The sequence below is a fragment of the Oncorhynchus clarkii genome, chromosome 11 (genome assembly GCF_045791955.1).
Source record: "Oncorhynchus clarkii lewisi isolate Uvic-CL-2024 chromosome 11, UVic_Ocla_1.0, whole genome shotgun sequence".
Taxonomy (NCBI): domain Eukaryota; kingdom Metazoa; phylum Chordata; class Actinopteri; order Salmoniformes; family Salmonidae; genus Oncorhynchus; species Oncorhynchus clarkii.
The window spans coordinates 19138689-19156471 of NC_092157.1; the positions used below are offsets into that span (position 1 = coordinate 19138689).

Consider the following 17783-nt stretch of genomic DNA (forward strand, 5'->3'; position numbering starts at 1 on the left):
ACTCCATCCTCCGTTTCATCTTCAGGAACACCTCCTCCACCTCTCCACCTCTCCTCCAGCTCATAGACTGCTCCTCTCTTCCTCTGATGGCAGCTAACCTTGTTAGCACCTCCTAACAGCCGGGATGATGTTATTACAAATGTATCATGTCTGGTGTGATGTGGGTTGCAGGGCGGGTTTGGGTGTGTGTGCATATGCTATAGCAGAATGTGTCATGTCTGGTGGGATGTGGGTTGCAGGGTGGGTTTGGGTGTGTGTGCATATGCTATAGCAGAATGTATCATGTCTGGTGTGATGTGGATTGCAGGGCGGGTTTGGGTGTGTGTGCATATGCTATAGCAGAATGTGTCATGTCTGGTGTGATGTGGGTTGCAGGGTGGGTTTGGGTGTGTGTGCATATGCTATAGCAGAATGTGTCATGTCTGGTGGGATGTGGGTTGCAGGGTGGGTTTGGGTGTGTGTGCATATGCTATAGCAGAATGTATCATGTCTGGTGTGATGTGGGTTGCAGGGTGGGTTTGGGTGTGTGTGCATATGCTATAGCAGAATGTATCATGTCTGGTGTGATGTGGGTTGCAGGGTGGGTTTGTGTGTGTGTGTGCATATGCTATAGCAGAATGTATCATGTCTGGTGTGATGTGGGTTGCAGGGTGGGTTTGGGTGTGTGTGCATATGCTATAGCAGAATGTATCATGTCTGGTGTGATGTGGGTTGCAGGGTGGGTTTGGGTGTGTGTGCATATGCTATAGCAGAATGTATCATGTCTGGTGTGATGTGGGTTGCAGGGTGGGTTTGGGTGTGTGTGCATATGCTATAGCAGAATGCATCATGTCTGGTGTGATGTGGGTTGCAGGGTGGGTTTGGGTGTGTGTGCATATGCTATAGCAGAATGTATCATGTCTGGTGTGATGTGGGTTGCAGGGTGGGTTTGTGTGTTTGCATATGCTATAGCAGAATGTATCATGTCTGGTGTGATGTGGGTTGCAGGGTGGGTTTGGGTGTGTGTGCATATGCTATAGCAGAATGTATCATGTCTGGTGTGATGTGGGTTTGGGTGTGTGTGCATATGCTATAGCAGAATGTATAATGTCTGATGTGATGTGGGTTGCAGGGTGGGTTTGGGTGTGTGTGCATATGCTATAGCAGAATGTATCATGTCTGATGTGATGTGGGTTGCAGGGTGGGTTTGGGTGTGTGTGCATATGCTATAGCAGAATGTATCATGTCTGGTGTGATGTGGGTTGCAGGGTGGGTTTGTGTGTTTGCATATGCTATAGCAGAATGTATCATGTCTGGTGTGATGTGGGTTGCAGGGTGGGTTTGGGTGTGTGTGCATATGCTATAGCAGAATGTATCATGTCTGGTGTGATGTGGGTTTGGGTGTGTGTGCATATGCTATAGCAGAATGTATAATGTCTGATGTGATGTGGGTTGCAGGGTGGGTTTGGGTGTGTGTGCATATGCTATAGCAGAATGTATCATGTCTGATGTGATGTGGGTTGCAGGGTGGGTTTGGGTGTGTGTGCATATGCTATAGCAGAATGTATCATGTCTGATGTGATGTGGGTTGCAGGGTGGGTTTGGGTGTGTGTGCATATGCTATAGCAGAATGTATCATGTCTGATGTGATGTGGGTTGCAGGGTGGGTTTGGGTGTGTGTGCATATGCTATAGCAGAATGTGCGGCCGTGTGGCTGCGTATTAAAATATGTGTTTTACAGCTCAAGTTGAAAGATAAAGAATATTTTAGACTTCCCGTAATGTGTGTGTGTGTGTACGTATGTGCGTGCGTTCCTTTGTGTGTGTGTGTAGCCCTCTAGGTGAAGTGTTTAGTAATGTGGGGCGACACGGTGGCATCTGACCTTTTAACTAGGACGCTAACAGGCCTATGGGAACACTCACACACTACATCGCTAAGCGCTTCAGCCCCAGAGGGCTGCCTTAGCATATGTGTTACAAAGCCAACCACTTTCACACACTGTCTGGGGTTTAACACAAGCTGCTGGCTAAGATATACAAAAGTATGTGGACACCCCTTCAAATCAGTAGATTCGTCTATTTCAGCCACACCCGTTGCTGACAGGTGTATAAAATCGAGCACACAGCCATGCAATGTCTGTATACAAACATGACCAGTAGAATGGTCACCGTACTGAAGAGCTCAAGGACTTTTAACGTGGCACCATCATAGGATTCCACCTACCAACAAGACAGTTCATGACATTTCTGCCCTTCTAGAGCTTCCCGGATCAACTGGAAGTGCTGTTTTTGTGAAGTGGAAACTTCTAGGAGCAACAACGGCTCAGACGTGAAGTGGTAGGCCACTGAAGCTCACAGAATGGGTTGGCCGACTGCTGAAGTGCGTAGCGCATAATAGTAACTTGTCCTCAGTTGCACCACTCACAACCAAGTTCCAAACTGCCTCTGGAAGCAACGTTAGCACAATAACTGTTTGTCGGAAGCTTCATGAAATGGGTTTCCATGGCCGAGCAGCCTCACACAAGCCTAAGATCACCATGCGCAATTCCAAGCGTTGGCTGTAGTGGTGTAAAAGGCCCCGCCATTGGACTCTGGAGCAGTGGAAACACGTGCTCTCATTCACAAAGCGAGGTCCATACAGAATTGGTTTGTCGAGATCGGTGTGGAAGAACTTGAATGGCCTACACAGAAACCTGACCTCAACGCTATTAAACACTTTCGGGATGAATTGGAACGTTGACTGCGAGCCATGCCTAATAGCCCAACATCAGTGCCCGACCTCACTAATGTTATTGTGGCTGAATGGAAACAAGTCCCCACAGCAATGTTCCAACATCTAGTGGAAAGCCTTCCCAAAAGAGTGGAGGCTGTTATAGCAGCAAAGGGGGATCAACTCCATATTAATGACCATGATTTTGGAATGAGATGTTCGACGAGCAGGTGTCCACATACTCGGGGCCATGTAGTGCACATGCGCACATCACATCACTTAGATGATATTATATTAATAAAACATTCATTATATAAGATTATATGCATCGCTATGCATATTTACCCTGGATGGATACAGTGTTAAATTGGATATGGTCCTGAGTCTCACCTACAGTTGAAGTCGGAAGTTTACATACACCTTAGACAAATACTTTTAAACTCAGTTTTTCACAATTCTTGACATTTAATCCTAGTAAAACATCCCTGTGTTAGGCCAGTTAGGATCACCACTTTATTTTAAGAATGTGAAATGTCAGAGTAATAGCAAAGAGAATGACTTATTTCAGCTTATCACAGTCGGTCAGAAGTTCAATTAGTATTTGGCAGCATTGCCTTTAAATTGTTTAACTTGAGTCAAACGTTTCAGGTAGCCTTCCACAAGCTTCCCACAATAAGTTGGGTGAATTCTGGCCCATTCCTCATGACAGAGCTGGTGTACTTGAGTCAGGTCTGTTGGTCTCCTTGCTCGCACATGCTTTTTCAGTTCTGCCCACAAATTTTCTATAGGATTGAGGTCAGGGATTTGTGATGGCCACTCCAATACCTTGACTTTGTTGTCCTTAAGCCATTTTCCACAACATTGGAAGTATGCTTGGGGTCAGTGTCCATTTGGAAGACAGATTTGCGACCAAGCTTGAACTTCCTGACTGATGTCTTGAGATGTTGCTTCAATATATCCACATAATTTTCCTGCCTCATGATGCCATCTATTTTGTGAAGTACACTAGTCCCTATTGCAGCAAAGCACCCCCAAAACATGATGCTGCCACCCCCCGTGCTTGACGGTTGGCATGGTGTTCTTCGACTTGCAAGCATCCCCCTTTTTCCTCCAAACATAACGATGGTCATTATGGCCAAACAGTTCTATTTTTGTTTCATCAGACCAGAGGACATTTCTCCAAAAGTATGGTCTTTGTCCACATGTGCAGTTGCAAACTGTACACTGGCTTATTTATGGCAGTTTTGGATCAGTGGCTTCTTCCTTGCTGAGCAGCCTTTCAGGTTATGTCGATATAGGACTCGTTTCACTGTGGATATAGATACTTTTGGACCTGTTTCCTCCAGCACATTCACAAGGTCCTTTGCTGTTGTTCTGGGATTGATTTGCACTTTTCGCACCAAAGTACGTTCATCTCTCGGAGACAGAACGCATCTCCTTCCCGAGCGGTATGACGGCTGCGTGGTCCCATGGTGTTTATACTTGCGTGCTATTGTTTGTACAGATGAACGTGGTACCCTCAGGCATTTGGAAATTGCTCCCAAGGATGAACCAGACTTGTGGAGGTCTACAATTTTGTGGAGGTCTACAAATTTCTACAATTGATTTTCCCATGATTTCAAGCAAAGAGGCACTGAGTTTGAAGCTAGGCCTTGAAATACATCCACAGGTACACCTCCAATTGACTCAAATTATGTCAATTAGCCTATCAGAAGCTTCTAAAGCCATGACATCATTTTCTGGAATTTTCCAAGCTGTTTCAAGGCACAGTCAACTTAGTGTATGTAAACTTCTGACCGGATGTTGAGCGTTTGTAAATTTGTCAGTTATTCTGCGCTCTGGCACACTCAGACGAGACTGCTCTGAAATCGGAGTAGATAGACAGAGCGAATTTACCAGCTACGTCTATCTACAGTTGTCGCAGTGACATCATCATGAACATTCTATTGAAATGGTTTCTGTCAAGGATGCCATGGTTGCCCTTAGTTTGAAGATGTAATCCGGAGACAGGTGTTTTCTCCATCTCCTTAGCTATCATACTCTAATTCCACTGATTTCAAAACTCTGTCCTCCATTAAGTGGAGAGCAACACTTATGCAGTTTTACGGGACAGCATAATGGCTCTCCTGTGAAGTAGTGAGGCGTGACATATGCCTAGTTTCCTCAAACGAATCATATATGTTACTAATTTTCAAACGTATGATATGATATGAATTTTAGGTAATTGGCTAGGTGGCTAAAGCTAGTGTTAGTTAGTGTTCACTAATGTTAGCTGGGCTAGGGGTTAGGGTTAAGTTTAGGAGTTAGGTTAAGGGATTAAGGTTTGGGTTAAGTTTAGGATTAAGTTTAAGGTTAGGGCTAGGCGAAGGCTTAGCTAAAAGGGTTAAGTGTAGGGTTAGGTTTAGCTAACATGCTAAGTGGTAAGTAGTTGAAAACTTGCTAATTAGCTAAAATGCTAAAGTTGTCCGTGATGAGACTTGAACTCACAACCTTTGGGTTGCTAGACATCCGCATTATATGCACACCCATCCCCACCAAGTTCCCTCCTTTAGATTTTATGTAACCATACCAAATGTAACATTTCATCCTAAATGTCTTTCAGATTTACATACAGAATAATACGACATGCCAGGTTGCACACATACACACACTATAGTAGCAAGCTGACAGGCAGGCTTCACTGAGGACAATGAATGTGAGTGGTGTGGAAGCAAAGAGCTATTCATATTCTATCATACTGTATTTCTGTGAATAGTGTTCTGTGAATAGCTCTGATCACCTTGGACATTAAAAGCTCTCCCTCTCGCTCTCATTTCTCTCTCTGAATGAAGTCATTCCCTCTCAAGGCTGACACTGAATGCCGCATATGAAGTCAGCTCTCTCTCTCTCATTTCTCTCTCTGAGTGAAGTCATTCCCTCTCAAGGCTGACTCTGAATGCCGCATATGAAGACAGCTCTCTCTCTCTGTCTGTTATTCTGCTCTACCTCTCTCTATCTCCCCTCTAACTGCCAGCTTTAGGTGTGGCTTCCAGGCTTGAGAGGAACATAAGTTTGAAATGTTAGTTTTTTTATAGCTGTTTTCAGTCGCACTGCGTACTTTTCCTGCTCTTTTAACAGATTAAGCGTGACTCTGACAATGATGGATTGTACAAAAATTTTGGAATACTCATTGCATTATTTACAGACTTAAAAAACACATTCACCTCCACTGGCACTGCATATCTGAGACAAACTTCAGTGATTGGGGACAAGAAAGCGGGCGAGAGGAAAAACAGCCGATAAGGGCAGACAGACGATCGATACTGACAATCGAAGGTCGCAGACCTGAAATACATCTGAAGCACAATCGTTCACGTGAATGCAGAGTTCTAGCTGAAATATGTGATTTCGCAAATACATCCAAAAATGCCTCAAAAACGTTGAATGTGCATGTTTGTAATTCAAGATCATTGACAAGCAACATGGATGCATTTGAACTGCTTCTTCAGTCAGTAAACGCAGATATTGTATGTCTCACTGAAAAATGGACCCAGGAATATATCCCAGATTAATTTATTTTCATACAAGACTATCAGCTGTTAAGACAGTCCAGAGGGGGATGAAAGGAGGGGGCGTTGCTATGTATGTGAATTACATTACGCAGGCAAAGTGTGTGGCTTCAGCTCCGTCCTAAATCATTCCCCAGGTCAGTTTCAACTGGTAGTGGGAGGACTCTAACATCCACCATGGACACGTGACAAAACACCTCAGCAGAACACTGTGGATTCATCTCATCAATACTGTTGATGAGATCAGGATGTGCTCTCCCCAAATGGGTCTCATCCTGTGTGAAGACTTTAATCACCTGCCCATCAAGATGCTGACAAACTCCCATCCAGACATGAAGCAAGACTAAAGGGGAGTCACCCTAGATCTGATCAATATAAATAAATAATTAAATTACTTCAGCACCCCCAGTGTACTTGCTCCTCTCAGCTCTAGTGATCATAATGTCTGCTGTTCTCCCCAAACGCAACATCAGGGGGAAGAAGTGAGGCGCAGCGGCAGAAATGCCATCTGGTAACCCAGAACAGAAAGGAGGCTTTGCCTTGGTGGATGGACAGTACTGAATGGTCTGCCATATATAAGGTGGCGAGCATTGATGCAAAGGTGTAGCCATTCAACTCCTGCATTCAAACTACACTTGATGTATGCACGCCAATCAGAAATAAGAAAACAACAACTCTGGACAAGCCCTGGATGAAGGCTACAGGCATCAGGAAAAGACGGAAAACTCAACAGATGGGGGGGGGGGGGGACGACGACAATGAAATAGAGACAATTCAGAAACACAGTGCAAATTCTTATCGAGAAAGTAAAGAAAAACTACTACAAAACTGAAATCCAGGACCTAAAGAAGAAAACCCCCAATGAATGGTGGGACTTCATTAACAAAGGACTGGGCCGAAAGAAAACATAAGGTTGAGAATACAGGTTGAAGGAGTTGAAGAAGAGGATGTGGCTGATGTTTTAAATGGCTTATTTTCTGAGGCATTGACAAACACCACACCTCTTGTCACCTTGCCCCTGCCCATGTCTACTAAGTAGGTTGAGCTGTGTGCAGCATTGGCCAAATAAAGCAAGCACTGACCAGACCCAGCCTATGGAAAATGTATGGGCCGGACGGCATTCCAGCCTGGCTACAAAAAGAGCAGAAGATCTATCCCCTGTCATCAAACACATAGTTAACACCACCTACTGGCAGGGGACTGTTCCTGATGCCTGGAAGACTGACAATGTGTGTCCCATACCTAAAGTGTCAAACCCATGTACAACGAGTGACTGGAGGCCGATCTCTCTAACTCTCTAATCTCTCATGAAAAAACTATTTGCAGTCCTATCTGAGTGCCCGAACCAGTACGCCTACCTCACAAAGTCAAGCACTACTACTGGCTGACAGCTACAGACTCAAAAAAACAACAACTATTGTACCAAAGCCTTTGATTGAGTAGACCACGCAACATCTGTCTGACATTGAACTGTGTCCAAGTTGCATTGCCTGGCTCCTCAGCTCCACCACTGGAAGAAAGCAGGGGTTGATGGCGAATGGCACATTCAGCCACAAGGTGGCATTGTCTCACCATATCAGTTTCTACTTCACATGTCCACCCGGAAAGATGTCTTCAGTGACACTTTGGACACTGGGTACGCTGATGATGTAGGACTGTCCTAGGCCATACCGCTACCAGCATCCAGGAGGACACTTCCATGGGGTTGGAGGCAAAGCAGCTAGAAGTGTCCAACAACATGCTCCTGAATAGGAAAACGTCTGTGGAAATCCGGATTAGTCTTTCAAGAGACCCTCCACAACCTGCACCAATAATCCTCGAAGGACAGGAAGTACCAGTAGTATCATCGACCAACTATCTTGGTTTTCATCTAGATTCCAGCCTCAAAACACCAGAAATGGCCCACCCACTGAAGATCTGGTCACAGTACACACCCAACTGGACAGGTTGCAGAGGAGGGCCCTGAGGATCATCTCCAGAGGAGGAGCAGTCCAACCACAGTGCACCTGGTGAAGGACATGCACACTCTTGGTCACTGCATGACCTGCTCCCTCCAAAAGAGGTGACTGCACCACCAGGCTCCTGAGAAACAGCCACCAACTGTCCTGTATCACTACCCAATGGGCCCCGAGAAATGCCACTCTACCCACTGCTGTCAGACTGTACAACAACTCTAGCTCTTAAATATTTTTCCTAAAATGGTCTTTTTCACAATCAAATGTTAACATTTCAGTTTACATCATGAAAAAATGTCCTGTAAAGTTTTAAGTGTCCTGTATTCTATTATTGCCATGTATTATGTGTTATGTATTTGATGTGGGTGCTTTGGCACTCAACTACTCTTCACCTTACCCCTTCTGACACCCAGGTGGTGACACGCATCTCTGCGTGCCTGGCAGACATATCGGCTTGGAAATCGGCCCAACACTTCAAGCTCAACCTCAACAAGACGTAGCTGCTCTTCCTCCCGGGAAAAGCCTGCCCACTCCAAGACCTCTCCATCATGGTTGATAACTCCACAGCATCCCCCTCCCAGGGTGCAAAGAACCTTGACATGACCCTGGACAACAACAGCGTGTCGTTCTCTGCAAAGTCACTTTAACGATACCTACATGTACATACTACCTCAATAAGCCTGACTAACCGGTGTCTGCATATAGCCTTGCTATTGTTATTTTCAAATGTCTTTTTACTGTTGTTTTATTTCTTTACTTATCTACACACACACACATACTTTTCTTCGCCCTATTGGTTAGATTCTGTAAGTAAGCATTTCACTGTAAGGTTGTACTGTTGTAAGTACCTGTTGTACTCGACGTACGTGACAAATAAACTTTCATTTGATTTGAAACGTCAAAGCAGTGACTCGCTCCTGCAGGTTCATGCTCTCCAACATCGGTAGAGTTTGACCTTTCCTCACACAGAAAACCTCATCCAGGCACGCCTGTCTAGACTACCGCAACTCTCTGTTGGCTGGGCTCCCCACTTGTGCCATCAAACTCCTGTAACTTATCCAGAATGCAGCAGCCCGCCTGGTGTTCAAACTTCCTAGGTTCCCCCATGTCACCCCGCTCCTCCGCACATGCAACTGGCTTCCAGTCGAAGCTTGCATCATCTTCAAGACCATGGTGCTTGCCTATGGAGCGGCAAGAGGAACTGCCCCTCCCTACCTTCAGGCTCAAACACTACATCCCAACCCGAGCACTCCGTTCCGCCACCTCTGGTCTGTAGGCCCTCCCAGCCCTACGGGAGAGCAGCTCCCTTTCAGCCCACTCTTCTGTCCTGGCACCCCAATGGTAGAACCAGCTTCCCCCCTAAAGTCAGGACAGCGGAGTCCCTGCCCATCTCTCGAAACGGTCTGAAACCCTACCTCTTTGAAGAGTATCTTAAATAACTCTCACAGCGCCCCCGACGCCCCTCTTTCATCACCGTCTTCTCTCCTTCCTTTTTCTCTATTCCTCCTTCCATTACTATCCCTCCTCTCTCTCCCTCTACAGATTGATGGATGCTGCTGAGAGCTAGCCCAGTCACAGGCTTATTCTCTCCGTAATGAAGGTATTTGAACATGAACACTGTCTGAAATATATATATATATACTGGGAGTGGAGCAGGTTAATTGAATGACATGTGCAGGGCAATAATGAAACACACCAGGAAGGCTGGGCTGCAACACAGCTCAGTGGGAAGGAGAGGTGGAGAGAGTGAGACTGAAAAGATATGTCTCTCTGCGGGTACAGTAATGTCTACTTCAGTCTCTCTCTGTCTTTTGTGTGTGTAAGCAGTTTATGTGCGTGTGTTTGTGTGTGTTTGTGTGTGCGTGTGTCAGTGGAGGCTGCTGAGGAGAGAACGGCTCATAATAATGGCCGGAACGGAGCAAATGGAATGACATCAAACACCTGGAAACCATGTGTTTGATGTATTTGATACCATTCCACCTATTCCGCTCCAGTCATTACCACGAGCACGTCCTCCCCAATTAAGGTGCCACCAACCTTCTGTGGTATAAAGTCTCCTGCTATGTTTTCAAATCAATACCCCCCAAGGAGAGGTCAAGTGTAAACACTAGTACTGTCTGTCACACATCACTGTCACTGTCCCTCCAGAGTGAACCTCTCTGCTCTCCTACTAGTCTCTACAGCCCCACCACACAGCTCTGTATGTTACTGATTGATTGACAGTGATCGATTGACAGTGATCGATTAACATGGGAAATAATATGTGTGGTAATACAGGCCAGTGACCGCCACAGGATAGACCTATGGGGATTTGCAGGTCAGACACTATGATTGAAATGGTGATTGATGTTGTGTGAAGGTGTGTGGGGGATGATGTGGGAGTGTGTGTAGGAGTATGTGTGTGTGCGTGCGTGCGTGAATGTGTGTGTGTGCATGAGTGTGTGTGCATATGTGTGTGTGTGTGCATGTGTGTGTGCATGCCTGATCCTACCTCGGGTCTTTCTGTATGGAGTCTATAGATGGTGATCTAGCCAGTGTGCCCTCAGGTGGCATGGCTGGTCCAGATTTGCTGTAAGGAGACTCTACAGATGGGCAGTACTGTAGTGTACGGTAGGGATCTGCAGTGTAGGGGTCCGTAGCATAGGCCTCTGCTGTATAGCCTGGGCCCACTGTAGTGTAGTTATTGGCACCCCCACGACCATAACTTCCTCCGGCGCTGTGGCTGCTTCCTCCGGCGCTGTGGCTGCTTCCTCCGGCGCTGTGGCTGCCTGCTCGCTGTAAAGAGGCGGAGTCGACACCGGGGGAGGATGGGGCTACATGTGGGAAATAGGGATACAAGACATAGTTCATCACCTGGTCACTGACCAGCTGCATCTGGTCTATAGGGGGAGGAGAGGAGAGGAGAGGAGAGAGGGGAGGTTAGGGGAGGAGAGGGGAGAGGGGAGGAGAGGGGAGGAGAGGAGAGGAGGGGAGAATAGGAGAGGAGAGTAGGGAGGGGAGGTTAGGGGAGGAGAGGAGAGAGGGGAGGTTAGGGGAGGAGAGTAGGGAGGGGAGGTTAGGGGAGGAGAGGAGAGAGGGGAGGAGAGGAGAGAGGGGAGGTTAGGGGAGGAGAGGAGCGGCGGGGAGAATAGGAGAGGAGAGTAGGGAGGGGAGGTTAGGGGAGGAGAGGGGAGGAGAGGAGCGGAGGGGAGAATAGGAGAGGAGAGTAGGGAGGGGAGGTTAGGGGAGGAGAGGAGAGAGGGGAGGTTAGGGGAGGAGAGGAGAGAGGGGAGGTTAGGGGAGGAGAGGAGAGAGGGGAGGAGAGGGGAGGAGAGGAGCGGAGAATAGGAGAGGAGAGGAGGGAGGGGAGGTTAGGGGAGGAGAGGAGAGAGGGGAGGAGGGGAGGAAAAGGGAGGAGAGGAGCAGACGGGAGAATAGGGGAGGAGAGGAGAGGAGAAGAGCAGAGAGAGGAGAAGAGAGGAGAGGAGTGGAGGGGAGGTTAGGGGAGGAGAGGGGAGGAGAGAATCGGGGTGGAGATTAGGGGAGAAGAGGGGAGGGGAGGAGAGGAGCAGAGGTTAGGTGAGGAGCGGCGGGGAGGACAGGAGCAGAGGGGAGGGGAGGGGAGGAGTGGAGCGGAGGTTAGGGGAGGAGAGGGGAGGAGGATTGGAGAGGAGCAGAGGTTAGGGGAGGAGAGGAGAGGGGGAAGGGAGCAGAGGTTAGGGGAGGAGAGGAGAGGAGCGGAGGGGAGGTTTGGGGAGGGGAGGTTAGGGGAGGGGAGGAGCAAAGTGGAGAGGAGAGGAGGGGAGGGGAGGGAAGGAGAGAAGTTATAGTTAGACAGAGGAGAAAAAAGACAAGTAAACAGACAGAAGTGTGTAGAAATAATAGAAAAGCTAAAAGAGACAGAGAAAAAAGTAAATTAAGATATTAAAGATGTTAATTGGGCTAGTAAGTTGGGCTGGTAACTGAAAGGTCGCTGGTCTGCATCCCCGAGCCGACTAAGTGAAACTTATGTCGATGTGCCCTTGAGCAAGGCACTTAACCCTAATTGCTCCTGTAAGTCGCTCTGGATAAAAACGTCTGCTAAACGACCAAAATGTAAATAACTTAGAAAACAAATCATTCTAATAAACTGAAGGTGAACATGTCTCATAGGGTGTGTATCTATTTCTTCCACCAACTCTACTTCAGAGGACGGGCAGGTACACACCGTAGGCTATGTAATAAATCTGCCTCTGTAAGGATCGATATGTAGCAATTTCATGACTGGAGCTTTACGCGAACCAGTGAGCAGATCACTAAAGAGGGAATTAGCCCCTAAAACAAGTTTAAAGGTGAAAAACAACAGACATACACACACACACACACACACACACACACACACACACACACAAACACACACAAACACACACACAGTAAATCATACTGTAATTCACCCTAAAGAAACACACAAGCAGTGTATTTCATCCTATAGACTGAAACACAGTGTATCTCACCATACAAACTGAAACACAGTGTATCTCACCATACAAACTGAAACACAGTGTATCTCACCATACAAACTGAAACACAGTGTATCTCACCATACAAACTGAAACACAGTGTATCTCACCATACAAACTGAAACACAGTGTAACTCACCATACAAACTGACACACAGTGTATCTCACCATACAAACTGACACACAGTGTATCTCACCATACAAACTGAAACAGTGTATCTCACCATACAAACTGAAACACAGTGTATCTCACCATACAAACTGAAACACAGTGTATCTCACCATACAAACTGACACACAGTGTAATTCACCATACAAACTGACACACAGTGTATCTCACCATACAGACTGACACACAGTGTATCTCACCATACAAACTGACACACAGTGTAACTCACCATACAGACTGACACACAGTGTATCTCACCATACAGACTGACACACAGTGTAACTCACCATACAGACTGACACACAGTGTAACTCACCATACAGACTGACACACAGTGTAACTCACCATACAGGCACCATATACTGTAGGCAGGTATTCAACGAATCAGACATGAACTGCTGGTTCACTTAGTATGTTTTTGTTCCTCTCTAAGAACAGGTGTGATATCACATCAATATCCTGATACAATTCCCAGGAGAGGTAACAGCTTGTGGGGTGTGTCAGCTGTAACGTGGTTAACGCATTATACAAAGGAAACGTTCTGAACCTGCACTGTGTGTTTTCTCCATTTGTGATTGATTAAACTGAAGCATAAGATTCATTGTTGGACAAGAGAGGAGCATGTGTGTTTATTCACATAATTACCAAGAAGTATTAGATTAATGGAACTATACTCTAGACAGAGTTTGAGGTGGTGTGTGTGTGTGTGTGTCTGTGTCAGCAAGAAGGTCTCATCATTGTGTATGTGACACACACTCTCTGTCACGGTGCTCCTGCCCTTAGTGGTGACATTTACATGACCTTCACTCCACCCACCCACACACACACACACACACACACACACACACACACACACACACACACACACACACACACACACACACACACTTGGAAGGCTACGCTTCAGAAGTTTCTTTAGCAGATCTACGTTAATCTCATCAAGTTCTGATGAAATATAACCACACACTGCGGAAAATCACTCTAAAAACTGAGGGTTCCTCATCATTTTAGTGAAATCTCTCTCTCTCCCTCTTCCTCCTCTCTCTCTCTCCATCTTTCTCCTTCTCTCTGTGTATCTGTCTGTATCTCTACCTCTCTTTTGTGTCTCTCTCTCTCTTTCCTGGTGAATAAGTAATTTGCTCTGGTAATGGACTGATGTTTCTGGTGACTTGACCTTTGAGGTTTACAGAGCTGGCTGTGGAGGCCATCTACTGGGAAGGGTACAGACATGAATGGACAAAAGCCCCCCCACACTCACACACACACTAGCTCTCTTTGGCTGCCTGAAATCGAGGAGAAGGAAAAGCTTTCCATTGTTTTCTTGTCATTGTGAGAAATCAACAGAAATATAATAGCCATCACCAATGGTTCCTCACAGGCAGATTAGCAGCAGGGGGACAACTCTCCAACTAATCAAACTGATGTGTGACACACTGAACAATTAGCCCAGTGCGTCAGTCAGGGTGTCCGTTATAGAGGAACGTTCCCCCAGGCTACAGATCTGTGATGCTCACAATGAACACAGAAATAAGGGAGAAAAGAAAGAAAACAAGAAAAGAAATGTATGAAAAGAATAAAAGAAAAGGATGAGGGGGGAAATGATTTTGAGCTCATTGTCTGGGGAAATGTAAAGGTGTGTGTGTGTGTGGGGGGGGGGGGGTTCTCCCTAATTAGAGCCTAGATTGACATTTCTTATTTATGATGAGCATTAATATTTTAACAATATTGTAATATTGTAAGACATAGATTTTGGCTGTGGCTGTGACAAGGTGACAATTTGTCTGAATCAATCTGCTCCAGCCAACGAGGTGGAGAGAGACAGAGAGAGAGTGAAAGAGAGAGAAAAAGAGAGAGACAGAGAGAGAGAGAGACAGAGAGAGAGAGAGAGAGAGGGGGAGAGAGAGAGAGTGAGTGTGAGTGTGACAGTGTCCTTCATGCATGTGTACTTGAACATTAGCCAGGTCTGTAGCATGGGAGTCTTACAACAACTGTAACCCTGGAAACCTTTGCCAGTTTCCTACTGTCCTTTCTAAACTGGTGATTTACCACACTCTGGGGGCCTGACACACCAGTAGGCACTAGATTCCCATGCTAGGTGGTTCCTATGGCTAAGTCAATGGGTTTGAGCATGACTACATGCCACAAGACTGAACACATTGTCTGTAAAAGGTCTATCTGGTTGGATCCAAATTTGGTTGGCTCATGATGCTGGCAGCACAACAGTGGACTTGTTGCACAATGTTGATGCTTTGGATAGAAATGCTTACTAGATGATCGTATACGTACGTATAAGGTTGGGTTTAAAGTTAGTGATAAAAATCACATTATAAAGTCCTCCACAACATCTTCTTATTATGTCTTCCATTGAGGATATGACCTCCATAAATCCTGCTCGATAAAAGATGAATTAAAGGTCCCTTAGAGGGTACAGAATCGTTAATATGACATCAACTATAAGTGCGAACCAGGCAGAAATGATGGAGGGTCCTAAATGGTACTTCATCTATATGGTCTTACATTCCTACACAATCTCACACTCAATTTGTGGAAATATAGTTTAGGGTTAGAGTATTTCATTATTTTCAGACGCTCCTATACCCTTATTCCCAATATGTTATACCCCATAGGTTGTAAATAAACAATTTTTAAGGTAATGTAACTTGTATCATTATTATAGAGCTGTGATACCCATAGATAAATGGCTTCAGACCGAGCATTTCTCACTGGAAATTGCTGCTGACATTGAACATAGCTTAGGGTTAGGGTATTTAATTCCCGCCCGTCTGACCACTCTGCCTGTCCCTGTCCCTGCCTGACCACTCTGCCTGTCCCTGTCCCTGCCTGACGTCCTGTACCTTTGCTCCTACTCTGGATTATCCACCCCTGCCTGCCTTGGCCTGTTGTTTGCCTGCCCCTGTTGTTAAAATAAACATTGTTACTTCACACAGTCTGCACTTGGGTCTTACCTTGATTCCTGATAGATATAACTTGTATGATTATCATAGAGCTGTGAAACTCATAGCCGAATGGCTTCAAACTGAGCATTTCTCACCATTTATTTACAGAGAGCAATTTCCGTTCTATAGCAGGTAGTGTCAATTTATTTACAGTACTATGTTGACTAATTGTTGCTTTCTTCTGTGGAAAAACAGAATATGTATAACAATACAAAATATACCAAAAGCTAAATCAAACAAGAGATTTACGACTATTTAACCATGTTAATCATTACTGAAACATGCAAACTACAAACATTTAACCAGTTAAAGATAATGAATACATGACTAGGGCTGTTACGGTGACCGTATTATCGCCACACCGGCAGTCAAGAGTCAGGAAGTAAGTCAAATTCCACGTGACCGTTTAGTCAAGTAATAAGGCCTCTCCAAGCTCTGATGCTGCTGCTGGTCATTAGTAGCCTACCAAACTTGCTAACTGCCTGGTACCCAGCACGCTATTGTCCCTCTAATCACTCTGACATCAATGTAAATATAATCGAAAATCTAATCAAACACTTCATGAGAGCCCATGAGCTCATGTCCCTCAACATTTCTATAGGCAATTGAGAAAACAGAGTGATGGCCTCTATTAAAAAGAGGAGGATCCCATCAGCTTTCTATAGGCTAGGCCTACTATATTTATTTCTAACTTTCCTAATGTTAAGCACATTGGTTTTACTTACAACAGGAGTATAGCCTACCTGGCTGGCATGAAAATGAACCACGGGAAAGCGTCCTGCTTTCGCTATTTAAGAGTATAGATTACATATTTTTTTCCGCTGCCCCTGTTTCGAGACAGGTGCATGATAATGGTCCATTCTGAATCAAAACAAATTTCCCACATATATTATTTAATATATGTAAAGACAAGATTAAATCAAGAATAGTCTGATGGGTGACAATATTACCCTATCACTTTGTGAATTACATATTATCACTTGTGAATGATGCCCAGCTGAAGGCAAGAAACAGTGAATGCTTTTTTTTGCGATTTTTCAAATCATAGTCACACACCTCATGTAGCCTAGCACATAGGCCTATATTTTTTCATAAGGTTTGTACCAACTAAAGTGGCCAAATAACTTCTTAAAATGAAACACATTAATACACTTTACAATGGGTGCATAGCCTAACTGGCACACACACACAGAGTGTGAGTTTCAAATTTGGGGAAGATAATTTTCACCATAAAAAATGCACCTTTATAATAAAAGCATTACATGCATAATTGCATTTGCGGTCATTTTTATGAATGGTGTTTCCTGCTAATGGAACATTTGCGCTTATAGCCAACTGCAATTTATGTGAAGAAATAGCCTAATAGTTTATCAACATTTTAAGCTCAACTTTTTCATCAGTTGCGTCATGCTCATTGCTTAAACATATTTTTTGATGCTAGGGGTTGTATTAATTTGGGATCTATCGCATTCCACAACTGTCCCAGACAGTTTGGAATATTTATTTCTAACACAGACTAGAATAGGTAAACTTTTGCACCATGGGGGATAGTATATTGACAAAGGCTAGTGCTTTTGGTGTTCGTTAGGCCTACTCATCTTGTTGTTTGACGAAAAGTAAATGTGGACAGTTCTTCCAATATCTTCAATATGTGCCTCGGAATTAGATAAGGACACGCACAGCTGCATCCCAGATGTGTCTGTCTTCACTTGTAGCCTGTGAGAAAGACACGATCAGAGAGCCATGTGAGAGCCATGTGAGTGAGAAGCACGCAGCTGGGAGAAGGAGATTATAAGGAGAAGGGAATTATAATTATTATATTCAGCACAAGGGCACAATGCCCACTGGCCGCAAAAGGCATATATTTTTTTAGGGGGCATTACAGCAACACAAAGGGGATGCAGCCGGGAAATTCTAGGCATTATCAAGTGCTTGTCAAAATGTGAATGAGAGGCTGATGAAGTGTGTACAGGCTGCACAAAATAACA

The 17783-nt window shown here is 45.1% G+C and overlaps 1 protein-coding gene across 1 annotated transcript in view; it reads right to left on the reverse strand.

The window, feature by feature from the left end:
* LOC139420325 (catenin (cadherin-associated protein), delta 2a) overlaps positions 1-17783 on the reverse strand; it is a 383017-nt gene that overhangs the window by 154628 nt on the left and 210606 nt on the right. The window contains exon 12 of the mRNA XM_071170302.1: positions 10683-11004. Coding sequence (XP_071026403.1) covers positions 10683-11004 — 322 coding nt within the window. The remainder of the gene's footprint in view (positions 1-10682; positions 11005-17783) is intronic.